Source organism: Dipodomys spectabilis, unplaced genomic scaffold (genome assembly GCF_019054845.1).
Source record: "Dipodomys spectabilis isolate Male_0828 unplaced genomic scaffold, ASM1905484v1 ptg000115l, whole genome shotgun sequence".
NCBI classification, from domain to species: Eukaryota; Metazoa; Chordata; class Mammalia; order Rodentia; family Heteromyidae; genus Dipodomys; species Dipodomys spectabilis.
The window spans coordinates 7,557,877-7,571,510 of NW_024870792.1; the positions used below are offsets into that span (position 1 = coordinate 7,557,877).

Here is a 13,634-nt window from a genome sequence, read left to right on the forward strand (position 1 = left end):
CATAAAGAACAATGGGACCTGAGTCCAATGGACCTGTCAAAGGAAGATGTTCAAAGTAGGCCCTTTAAAATAGAGATGTGCAAGTTCAAAAGGGGAGTTTTGACTAAAGTCATTAAGCTATAGATAGAATAAGGCAATGGAATCCAATGGTGAATATAGCATAAAATAATGGGCAAAAAAAATGGGGAGTGGGGGAAGTCAGATGGTACCACAAATAGCACACCAGAGAGCATAGATAACTTTCTGAAAGGAATTAGCAAAGGAGGTTTGATGAGTGCGGGTCACAGAGGGTGATTTGGGGCCTGGGAAGCCATGGGGTGAAAGGGTCTCGGTAAGAAGAAGAAAATAGAATATCAGACCACGTGGAAAGGAAAGGAAGGTTTTTGCTGATTCCTCTGAATGTGGAATTTATAGTACAAGGAAGGTGGGAGAGGGGAGAGCAGGCTGGGGTGTAGTTGTGGAGGTCGGAGGGAAGGGATGGTAGGGGGAAAACAAAGGAGAAGGCAACAATGTCCCATAGGAAATGTACTCATTACCTTACTCATGTAACTGTAACCCTTCTGTACAGCATTTTTACAATTAAAAAATGTACAAAAAAAAGAGAAATAGTATCATCCTATGCCATCACATCTGCTGAATGGGCTCACCTGGCAAGCACTTGTGTACATTTTCATTTTCTTAATTTATAATGCAGGATCCTAAAATCAAACTTGGAATAAAAGCTCAAGATGGAAAATATTTCACTACTCCTGACTTGTTTGCAAAAGATTTCAAAGGCTCAATGGGGAAGGACGATAGAGATGCTAAAATATCTAAGATTTAATACAAGCATTTTCGGTGGCCTTATCATACCACAGACTCCTGTTAAAATGAGAAGATATGATAGGAGAGAACTAGGGGAACTGCATTTCTTCTTTCCTTCTTTCCTTTTTTCCTTCTTGCTTTCTTTCTTTCTTTTTTTTTTTTTGTTGTTGGTCTTGGTTCTGAACTTTGGGCTGGGCGCTGTCCCTCAGCTCTTCAGCTCAAGGCTCGAGCTCTACCTGGAGCTACAGCACCACCTCTGGCCTTTTCTGCTTCTCTGGTGCTGAGGAATCGAACCCAAGGCTTCATGCATGTGAGGCAAGCACTCTATCACTGAGCCACCTTCCCAACCCGAGAACTGCATTTTAATCTTCCCCAGATAAACCGTATTTAAATTAAGTCTAGAATAACTGTATTAGTAGACTCATAGTAACTGTTACAATAGTTGATTGTTAGATGATGATCCAAGCATGCCCTGAGGGTTGTGTGTGCTGACTGAGCTACAAATCTGCAGTCTTACCTTATCCTCCTCTGCACCTCCAGCATGGAAATAGTTTCCAAGTTGCAGATTCTATTAATATCTGTTATCTTTTTACATATGTAGAGATTCCTCACAAAATGCTTGAACATTGTGTCAACCCCTTGGTAGGTGGTGATGCTGGGTATCTAAAGTAGTGTTATAGTAAAAGAGAACTGAAAAATTCATATACTCACTATTGTTTTCCTGAATTCATTTATTGTACCAACACTTGCTTTGAATATTGAACAAGATGGAATTCATGTCCTGGCCTTCCTCAGATATGTACAAGCCATCAGTCAATTGATTTTTTCAGTCCTTATACTGCCCATTCATTTAGTGGGAATAAGGCAGCCCTGTGCACATCAGTGTGGTGGTGAGAAAAGTCACTGAAATGAGACATATTTCAGTGACAACTTATAGTTTATGATATAGGGTTAGAAAGTTAAAAATGATCGGATAGTTGAACACTTCCCTGAATACTTCTCAAGGGACTTTGGCTGCAAATCTAAAACTTAAAGTCTTTCATTCCAATAAGTAATGCCTTACTTAAACGATTTTCCCTTTTAAGTTCCTTTTGTCTAAACTCACAGTGGATCTTGATATTGTGGTTTATATTTCTTAGTTTCAGGTAAATTAATTTTCTCAGCATCTCCATTTATTCCTTAAAGATGATGGTCTTGTTTTTTTATTTCTTTGTGCGATCCTTTCTCTCCAGTATGTAGAGTAGTGCAAGGTACCTGATCAGTGCTAAATAATTATGAACTGTCTAGTCACCCTTGCTGTATAGACAGACAATCCATTCTGATTCTAGAGTATGAAAGGTAATCAATATAATAAACTATTTTGGATGCATTGAGCTCATTAAAGAGCTTGGCAAACAAAACTGTGGCATAAAGTTCGTGAGTATTTCTCCTAAAGGCATTCACAACTGGGACTTTCACATCCCCTGTAGGGTTAATAACACCACAACCTCTACTTTTATGTAGCTCTTTGCAATTTGGAGCTTAGTTAATAGTATATTACTCATTTTAGTGTCACCAAAACCCATACACTAGTCACAGCAAAGCCCTTTTTTAAACAAGAAAATTGGAGTGCACAGAGATAAAGCACTATGTGTATATTTACAAAATTGGTGAGTGGCAGATCTAGGGTTGAACAGAACCTTTGTGCATCCAAGTGCAGTGTGCTTATTTCTCTACATATAAAACTCTCTGGGCCCAAAGGAATCTGTAGATATGGTCCCTTAGCAGGGATGTGGAAAGAAATACCAAAAGTTCTTTTTCTTACTATAGTTTTCTCACCTGGATTGTTACCTGGTCTCCTCAGTTTCCTCCAGTGTACTGGGGGAAAAAAAGAACAACCTGAGACCAGAATCTTCTCTTTGTGATCAAAAGAAAGGGTTAAAATGTGACCTTTCAAGGGATTGAGATGGAGAAGAGAGTCCTGAATTAACCTAAATGCCAAAAACTAGGCTAAAAGGCTGTATTTCCTTCCTAATGTCTTTTCCTAAACTGAATGGTGGAAAAGTTAAGGGGTGTGTGTCTGGGGGAAGGGTTAGGGAGGGGAGAATAGGACTCTCCCTCTAACAGAATTTCTTTTTTAAAAAAATGAAAAGAAAGTGAAATAAAAGTTTGTGTCTGTTTTTAAGCTCTATCTACGCTTGAAACATACATGACATAGGGAAAGTTCAAGGCACAGAGACTCGTGTTCTGATTTGGTTGTTTACCATCAATCAGACCGTTGCTTGGCAGACACTGGATGGTTATGAGCCTGAACAAGCTGAAAGGGGCAGGAAAAGAAGTGGAGGCAGCATTCTTCCTATTTAAAGCTGCATCGCTTGAAAAAAGTTTCCGCAGACTGTGGTGGAGCTGGTGCTGAAAAGGGGGCTTTGCAGAGGCTGCCCTGGGGCTGGTGCTGAAAGAGGAACCCCCAGCTGACTTCATGGTGCTACAATAACCTTAGAATCTACTTTTCACTCCCAGGAGGAGCCACATGTCTAATATTTAGATATGATGGCAAACTGGGTGGAAGCAAGACCTCTCCTCATTCTCACTGTTTTATTAGGGCAATCTGTCTCAATAACAGCCCAGGAAGAAGGCGACAATGGTGAGTTTGCCTTTTTTCCCCCCTTTTTTCTTTTTCTTTTTTTTCTTTGCTTCTGGTGTTTACTGTACGGTTTGGGAACTAGGTGGAATGTTAAGTTTCAGGAAGAGCGTGAAGAGGAGGCTCTGGTTTGAAGTTTGAGAAGGGGCTGTCGGATTTGCACCTGGGAAATGGCTCCTTAACACACCCGGGCTGTTTGCAAATCCTGAGATTCTACATCTGGGCTTGAGTGCTACTTTCTGGGAAAGTGGAACATCCGTACTTGCCTGAATGTGAGAGTGGGAAGTTGAAAAGTAAAGAGGACTGCTTAAAACGGAGCCCGAAAGGCACTTTTAATTAGATGAGGTCTGCTCTGTGGGCTGGAGCTTTCAGAGCAAGGAAAGTCTGCAGAAGCTGGGTTAGGGTGGGGTCTTTCTTGTGCGGGAACTTCAGCTGCTTCATAAAATTCTTTGTTTAGCAAAACTTCTACAGCCACTCTGATAGCTCTGATTTTTCTTTGTCTCTGGGTCCTCTTTCTTGTCTCATCTCAGACTTTAACTATTGTTTCTTTTACCGTTTTCTTTGGCAATGTTTTGCTTACTGAGAAGGAGTCAAGTTTATTTCTCCATGACAGAGGCTGATGGAAGCCAGATTTCTTAAACATTGGTATTTTCCCACCCTGCTGACTTGATTATCAGGACAGTGGTGGTTCCTGGTTGGGTGGAGGGGGATGTAACTTTTTCAGCATGAAGAATTTTAATGGGCATTTCCCCTTAGACACAAGGATTTTTTTGTCTTCCCATTTTTTAAGACAAATCTTGCCTAGTTTCTGAATTTTTATTCCATGTAATTTGCATAGTTTAGTGAGCTATATGATTAAGTATAACTGCATAGCTGCTAAAGATGAACCATTTGAATTGACTTCACTGATTTTAAATCCTTACTCTTGAGGGTTGGAATTTCAAATACAGACTGCTGCTCTTTACTAATAAACCATTATAGATATTTTAGTAACAAGCCTTTAAAGCATAGCACATTCACTAACTTTTATTGTCTTCCATATCTCTTTATCTATACATACATATATATGCATATTTAACCCAGTCTTTGTATTTTTTTCAATGAAGATATTTGTAAGATTCTAAAAACTTTTAAAGAGTGAAAATAAGAATCTGGAGATGAATGCTTAAGAATCTTTAGGAGTCCCATAGAGGGAGCACTTTCTAAAATCTTGCAACTTTTTGTTATTTTTTGGTTTTTAGAAAATGAGACAATTTATAAGAGGTAAAGTCTCTTGAGTTTCCTTATAATGGCATGGAAAGTAGGTATTGTTTGAAAAGTGGGGAAGATAATGGAACAGGAATTAGAAGTTAGGAAAAAGGTGAACAATGACAGACAATTATAATACAGAGAATTTACATTCCTCCCCTACTCACAGTGCCAACTTGAAAACTTTCAATACCATTTTTCTCAATTTATAACTTATGACTTATATTTTTAAACTAGGGAAATAATTGGATTATATTAATAAGTTAAAGAAATATTTCAAAAGGTTTATAGGATAGGCCATATATTGAGATTTTTAAAAATTGACTCTATTATACTCTAGATATTTCTGAAAAAACAAGAAGAGTTTACTTTTCTTTGATATTGACTTATATAAACATCAGGAATGGGATGTTGTATTCTCCATCTCTGAACAAGCCCTTCTCCCCCAGGATATTAAGCAGCACAGAAGCCAGAATCCCATACTTCAGGTTTTTGAAAGTATAATTTCCTGCACAAGTATTATAAATAATAAATTTCTCAAAAAATTCATCTATATAAGAGAATGTGTGTGATAAAAAATCAATAGCAATAAGACTTTATGGCCTAAATTAAGGATAATACAATCAAGAATTCCAGATATTTAGTGCATTCAGAGCTTTCTAACTTATAGTCTACTTACTTCTGGTTTACATTCATATTGCATGGAAACTTGGAATACTTTATTACCCCTACTCTGGAATATCACAAGCTCAAAGAAGTGTTAGAATTGAGAAATTCTATGTGGTTTGGTATTTGAGAAAAGTAAACTAGATAGATGCTTTAAAGTAAAGAAATAGCTAAGGTACAAATGCCAAGCAAGTATTTTTTTAAAGCTATAACTCACAGACTGTAATGTTTCCTTTGTGTGAAAAAATGTTCTTTTGAAAATGTAGAAATCTGTCATTGTATGTAATGTATATTATGTTTTTCCTTTTATGACTTTAATGTATATTTTCCTTTCTTTTGACTGTGATTTTATCTGAAATGCAAAACATAAGCTTGGTCCCTGTATGAATGATAAAAGTAAGTAAAGTTTCTGGCATTTGGTGCCAAAACAATACTACTTTCCATTGAATGTTCAGAAGTAATTATTATTTATTTAATTTTTTAGTTAATGAGAAACTGAAAAGAGAAAGTAAGGAAATTATGTTTCATTGTAGTTGAACCTAGAAAAAAAAAACAGTGATTCAAGATGACATAATCACATTATAAGGCATCTCTCTCTCTCTCTCTCTCTTTCCTTCTGTGGTGTGGTGTGGTGTGGTGTGGTGTGGTGTGGTGTGTGTGTTACAGGTTTTGGAAGGGCCCACTTTTGTTTGTTATATGAGAAAGTACTTGACCATTTACAATAACTTTTATATTCATAAAGTCTAACATCTAATTATACTTGTTATGAGAAATCATACTTAATCTTAGAAAATAATCTTTGGCATGAATTGTATTTGACACCAGATGGACAATGGAGAGAAGGGAAAATGCAACCAGGCACTGTAAATGTCAGTGTTTCCAGCAGCCAGGCAGGAAACATAAACAAGTAAAGGAAGAGAGTATTTGTACTGGAGATAGTGGGGAATGATGGGACTTGTGGGGACTGAAGATGCCTTTTCACTTTAAGGACACAAACTTATGTTTTTAGAATGTATAGCAAGAGCCAAGTAAAATAGATTTTAGGGCCATATTTGGCTCATGGACCATAAATTTGCAGTACCCACGTTGCAACATGTCACTCTATTCTGGTACCAAGCCAACTTCTGGTTACTAAAAAGGGCTCAGAGTGCATTCTATAATATGGTTTCTTGCATTTTTATGATGTAATATTTGTCATCTATCTTGCTGTAATAAAACAAATTTAAAGATGCAGATACTTAACATTCAGCACTACTTGGATGCCATCATTTAAAAAGAGACACAGAATGTGAATAACTTATTTATCCATAAATTGTTCTAAAATTGGCACTATTGAAGTAGATACTCTGGATCATGTTGACATATAATTTCTCTTCGCAGATATTTTAATTTAATTCAGGATGTATATAGTTTAAACTAAAAAATCATATGAAAAAACTTTTTTCCTTATGCAAAAGATGCTTTTAAGTAGGCAGTAAAATTTGTACATTGGAAGTCATCAAAGACCCCAAATTTGCATTTCTCTACTTCTATCTCTAGGATATGGACTTTGATGTCATAATTTTAGGTAGCTGCTGGAGGCCCCATGCTACATATGCTTTCCATGCACCTGGAATAAGAGACAAAGGTTTTGACACTTCAATTTTTGGGGTACTTTCCCAACTACTATGTAGAATCCTTTTTCATGTTATTACTATACAGGACAGCATTATTCTAAGTGATCCAAGGCTCAAGTCACTCCCCATAATGATCATGGTCTTAACACTCTTTATTTTCACAAACAGACCTTTATGCTTTGTAATTTTAAGTTTATTTATGGTTGGCTAGAATTTAGTTTTATGGCCGTACAAATCTTCAAGAGACTATAGGATACTTAACTTTTACTTAGGCAATAGTCGGAATGTATTTTACTCACTGGAGTCTGGAAATGGCTTTGTTGATCTTTCTATACATACATACAATACAAAATGGTAGGCAAATAAGGAAGAATGAATTTTATGTTTGAGATAGTGCTAATTAGAAAACTGGGATCATGAGAACTATGGTGACAAAATGAGATCTTTCTCAATTACTCAGTTGGCTCTGGGTTGAATGATGCTTCATATGCCATTACTTGGCCTATGTGTCAAGTAAAGTGTTTGAACATGAAAATTTCGGTCTCATGTTCTTTTCTTTGAGACCACAACACTGAAATATTTAGATTTTCATATGAAAAATATAATAATATGGATAACAAAATTAAAATTCATTTTAATTAATGTATAATTTTGCACAGATTGTGCAAGTGCTATTAGAATCAAATACCATGATATTGTTAGATTTTTTATTCTTTATAATTATATCCATGGATTTGGAGGGATCATTGACAATAGGACATAAAGTAATACAATTTATAGATAAATGTAAGGTCTTTGAATAAAAGCACAGCTTAAAAATGTTTTGATTCAGAATAGAATTATTAAGAGGATAATGATAATTTAGCTTGTCCTTTAAATTTTTTCCACAACTGTTTTATGCATATTATTATGCATAAATTATATATAAGATTAATGAGCTGACTCATCCTATGTTTAAAAATTGCTGAGTGCCAGTGGCTCACGCCTGTAATCCTAGCTACTCAGAAGGCTGAGATCTGAGCAGCTCAGTTCAAAACCAGCCCTGTCAGGAAAGTGCAGTAGACTCATATCTCCAATTAATTACCAAAAAGTTAGAAGTGGAGCTATGGCTTAAGTGATACAGGACTAGCTTTGAACAAAAAAGTTCAAGGACAGGGCCTAAGCCCTGAGTTCAAGATCCAGGATCGGCCCACTCAAAAATATTAAAATCTATTTTTAGAATTTGCATAGGGAGCAATATACATATTGACAAATTTTGCCTTAAAGATATTAGAATGGCAGCTTCAAAGTTATATCTTATTTTACTGATTTATTTAAAACTAAATCTTTCAAAAGTAACCCAAATATTTCCATTTTATACTGAGTGTAGTGTAAATAAGTAATAGTGAACCAGGGAAATTCCAATGAAGCAATATTTTCCTTATCTATATCTTATCTTTTAGCAAGAAAGCAGTCATGTAAAACCTTGATCCAACCATCATGTAGGAAACATCTGGATTCTGGACACTGTTTTGTGAATTTTGCAGCCTACAGACTCCTTTAATCTCACTGGGCTTTTACATTTTTTTTTTTTTTTTGCTGGTCTTGGGGCTTGAACTCAAAGTTTGGGCAGTGTCCTTGAGCTTTTGTGTGCAAGCCTAACATTCAAACATTTGAGACACAGCTCCATTTCTGATTTGTGGGGAGTTAAGTGGTAATAGGAGTCTCTCAGACTTTTCCTACCCTGGCTGTCTTGGACCCACAATCCTCAGATCTCAACCTCTGAAATAGCTAAGATTACAGGCATGAGCCATTGGCACCCAGTGGTCTTTGCATGCTTACCTAAAATATTAATGAAACAGCACATCCTTGATCAATCTGATAGGGCCTTAAGGGAATCATTGGAGAAATCTACCTAAAGAAAATTTGAAGTACTTAGCTTAGGCGCGGGGAGTCATTTCACATTATGTTCCAGTCATTTCAGGAACAAACACTAGACACATGTTCTTTATTACTAATACTAAACATTGGAATGGTTTAGCTATTCCCTTTGGGTTGGTCTCAGGTGATTTTTCTTGTTACCCATATCCATATGGAACTTGCTACATCAATCTTGATTTTTCAATGATTCCAACCACTTCTCTTCTCTTTCTCCTTAGTGTATAATCCAGTTCAACTCTCTTCTGAGGCCTCTGGCTACTCCCGTTCAAGTCTCTATTTCAGCTTCATTAAAGGATCAGTAGTTTTTTTCACTGCCTCTTATATCTTCACTTCACCTGCTGTACTCTATATTTGAATTTTTCATTTCACCTATGCTCATCTAGTAAGATGAGGATTCACATTGTGCACCTCTAATGGGTCCATGTCTCCTCAACTTAACAGGCTCTGTTAGCCCTGACCATTCTAGGTTTCCTAAACTTCTTTTTCTAAAAGCTCTGCTCCATCTCCTTGACCTGACCCTCTTCATCTTTATCTTTATTCCCAATCCTCTTTTGTTCTTAGCATTTCATTCTTCTCAGAAAACGTAGTTCATTGCTTGTCTCTGAATATCCTTGTTACAGGCCATCCAAGAATCTTTACACACTCTCAGAGTATTGCTTAACAGCTACCTAATTGTAATTCTCAGAACTCTCTCTCCAACTTTGATCTTTCACATGAACTTCAGAACTGTTTGAAGTTTAAACTCTCCAGAAGTCCATTAATTATATTCCTTTTAGGACCAAATGACTTGTCTTACATAATACTTTTGTCAACTAATGCCACCAAACCCTCTTTGGACATTCAGTCACTTACTCATTCAGCAAGGTTCCAATTTATTATAGAGTTCTGCCATTTTTTCTACTAAATATTTCTTAGCTATTTTCTTATCTCTACTACACATGCCTCAGTTCATGCCTTCGTTGCTAATCCTGTTTTACTTCATTAGTATCTGTATGTATCTCTTTGCTTATTCCCATTGGAACATATGTAGATGCACTCTGCTCTGAGATGAATACAAAGTAAAATCTGATCATATTTCAACATCTTTAAATCCTCCCATTATATATCATAATTTGATGAGAAAGTAATGCTCAAGCTTCTTAGCATGGCATGCAAGAGACTACTTCATGTACCGCCTTCTAGACTTTGTTATAACAGTTGTCATTTGCTGACTCAGAGTTGGAATTGCTTATAATTCCCATCCTCAATGAAAGTGTGTGTATGTGTATGCAACACATTTTCTCTTTATCTTTTAATTCTACCCAGAACTGACACTCATTAATCTCAGTACTCCTTTACCATCTCACAAAACTCAGTTCATCTCTTCTCCATATGACTCATGTTATATTAAAATATTTTCTTTACATAAATCCATTTTATAGGTTTCTTCCTCAATCATATTTTTTTTATCACATCATTCCCCAGTTTAACAATTTACTCTGATTTGTCAATCAGATCATATAACAGCAATTTGATATGAACTTCTATGTATCTTTCATAGGTTAGATCTAAATTTTAACTGTTCCAACATGTATTTGGGAAGTATGTAGCTATCCAATGCTTTTCCATTCATCGTTCTACTACCTATTGATATTCTTCCTTTAAATTATATTTTAAAATTATATTTAGAATGTTAAATCCCTAGATAAATTGGAGATTCTGGATTTAATGAATATACTTTTCCTTTCAGTATATGATCTCAAAAGTTTAAAATGTGGTAGTGTTACCTGGTAGTAAGTTTTCAAGGATATTATTTGCAAAAATCTGAAAAAAAATCACATCATTTATTCATTCAAGTCTGATTGAAATCAAATTTAGATTTTGCAAATTATATTTATACATTCTTGGACAACTTACATGCTACTGAGTCTTTAGTTTCTTCATCCATAAAACTGAAAGAATATTATCTCAAGTGTTAAGAAGTCTCATGTATGTAAGTAATTCATATGGTAACATATGCATATTCCTGCATATAATTGGAGTTTATCACAAGGTTGTTAATGTCAATATTACATTACTATTAAGAAAAAATAGCAAACATAAGAATTCATTGCTGTGGTGGTTTATTATAAGAACCTAGATGCTGGGTATTATGGAAGAGTAGGTAATGTTTCTTTACAAAGACATTGAAGTATATTGCAAAACTTAAAATGTAACTTATTTTCTGTATACTTTGCAAAGTCTATTAGTAACTTTATGAATATGATCTTTTAATATATCTAAAATGTTGTTAAGACAGAAGGCTCTATTATACTGGAAAAGAGACAAATAAAAGTAGTTTTAAAAGTCTTAGAGACTTCATAATGACGCTGTGCTGTGGAATATCTCTGCCTCTCTCTGGTTTCACACTCCCACACAGGGTTATTTCTCATGTCTCTTCCCAGTATGTGTGCAATCCAATCATGATCCATCCATGGTCCAATACCACCTCATTCCTGTCTACCAACTCTGTTTCAGAGTTTACTTTCTGAAAATATGATAGTCATAAATGTCTCTTAAAAATTGGAGGCTTATTTTCCACTCTTCCTAGTTCTGGGCTGCATTTGGAATGAGAGGAATTGCTTCACTGCACAGAGATTTACAAGGCAGCTCCCAGGACTATTTGGATACAGTGGTGGGGGTGACCATCTTTCCCCAGATTCTTTAGCAAGTCTATTCATTTTCCAAAGGCTGTTAATTTACTTCATTCCTCCACTCCCGGGAGATTCTTGTGCAATTGATTCCAGAAATCAGAAACCAGTGTAGGATAGAGGCATATTATTCATACTCACAGTTTTCTTACTTAGTAGCACTTTCCTTTCCTTTTAGTTTTCAAACTTAAAAGAAAAAAATGATAGAGTTAAGCTGTGAGAGAAGATAAAGGTACAATGTTATGAGAGAATTTATAAGAATAAAATCCTTTAATCTTTGATATTTATTGTGGTTGTGCTGTGGCCATCAGCTTTAGGTTTTCTCATTACAGAATGCTGAAAATATGGATGGTTACCAGAACAAACACAATTTTTTATTTATAGAGATTTAATATTTTACTTTAGAGTAATGGTTGTTACATGCTTATCTGCTCTTGTTAGAAGAAGTTGAAGAACCTTTCAGATTCATACATGATAGTTTGAAAGTATTTTAAAGCCAGTACCCTTCTCATTCTTTCAGAAATTTGTATTCCAAAATGGCACATAACATTTTAATTCAGAGCATCCTGTTTCTCACACAAATACTAATAGTTTAGACAGAACATTTAGTGGGGTGGACTCCTGGACTGTCAGTCTGACTACCATGGGAAGGTGAAGTGCAAAGAGTTCTAAGCTTTTGGTCTTTGGGCATAAATAAAAAATGATCCCAGATTGTATTAAGTAACCCATAATTTCTTTGAGAGGTCAGAAAGACTGTTCTAAGACATGCAAGAGGTCCTGATAAAACTCTTTTGCACATGTTTGTACTGAAAATAACAACTGAAACTAATGTCTGAAGGACAAAAGAAAGTTTGATCATAGGTCTTATGTTCCAGCCTTATGGTGTTATAGTGTATCTTTCTTGGAAAAAACTCTCACTTCCTTCTGTAGTCCTTCCTTACTGCTCCTTAAATCTTTGTTTCTGCTGGTTAAATTGGGCATGTTTTTTTTTTTTATTCCTTTTATTGCTGTTCTATCATACAACTGATCTGAATTTTACTTAGAAAGAGCTCATGGATGCTAGAACCAATTACATTCTCAAAATCACAGGAAGATTTCATTGAATGTAAGCACCCTTTGCTCTATTAGTGAAATAAAAAAGAGTGGGGAAATGCTTAGAGTTACATCAAATTCTTACTGCAAAGAATGAGACTAAACTGAAAGAGAATTTGTTCTGAAAAGATCAACGAATAAATTCTACTGTGGGTTTTGGTGTTTGGGAATGTGATTTATGAAATTTTTATATATTCAGCATAGAAATAATTACGCTTTATATACTTTCTAAACTTGCAATTCACCTTAGCTAGCCCCTGTCTCTGCCAACTGTTGTATGGGCAAAATATTGCTAAAGTCTTAGGAGCAAAAGCAGGTCTAGTTTTATGAAAACAACTGTGAAATATATGACATTTTAATTTGCTTTTATTTTTGCAAGAAATGTGTTGTCAATCTCCCCCTCTGTTTGAAGGAAAGGCATGAAATTACTGAGGCCATCTTTGCCTTTCTTGAGTTTCATACTGCCTGCCACTCACTCTATGATATCTTTCAAGCATGCTTTCTTATTAGAATTGCCTCATTTGCTATTAACTTAGTTTTTGCTCCATAGAGAACTAATACACTGCATACAATGTCTGTAGTGCATAACTTTAGTTATATGACTCCCTTGTAATGTCCATCATTAGATAGTAATTTGCATTTTAAGATCATTTTCTTAGTATCTACAGCCATGAAAATCAACAGATACAGTTCATTGAAAATCGACTCTTCTCACCTACAGAAGGATGAAATTCAGATGTCATCAGTAGTCTTCCCTTGTTCTTGGAGGTTTCTGCAATGGGGACATTGTAAAACTTCAATTTATTAAAATAGAAATTGGAATTTTAAGGGTCTCCACAGTCAACTGAATTTTAAGAAACTATTGCCCCAATGAAAAATTCCCTGGAACCATTTAAGAATGGATACCTTACATTCTACTCCTTCCTTCTCGTCCTGCATGCAATGTCTTCCTTTTCCTGTTTTAGGTGATTGAATAAATTAAATCTGCCTTTTCCTTCT

General features: G+C 35.5%; 1 protein-coding gene across 1 annotated transcript in view; it reads left to right on the top strand.

Annotated features, from left to right (window-relative positions):
* Nucleotides 1-2,954: 2,954 nt before the first annotated feature.
* The window catches only part of Col5a2 (collagen type V alpha 2 chain), a 146,449-nt gene continuing 135,769 nt past the window's right edge, over nucleotides 2,955-13,634 (top strand). The window contains exon 1 of the mRNA XM_042688346.1: nucleotides 2,955-3,427. Within this exon, the coding sequence (XP_042544280.1) occupies nucleotides 3,331-3,427 (97 nt within the window). The 5' untranslated portion in view covers nucleotides 2,955-3,330. The remainder of the gene's footprint in view (nucleotides 3,428-13,634) is intronic.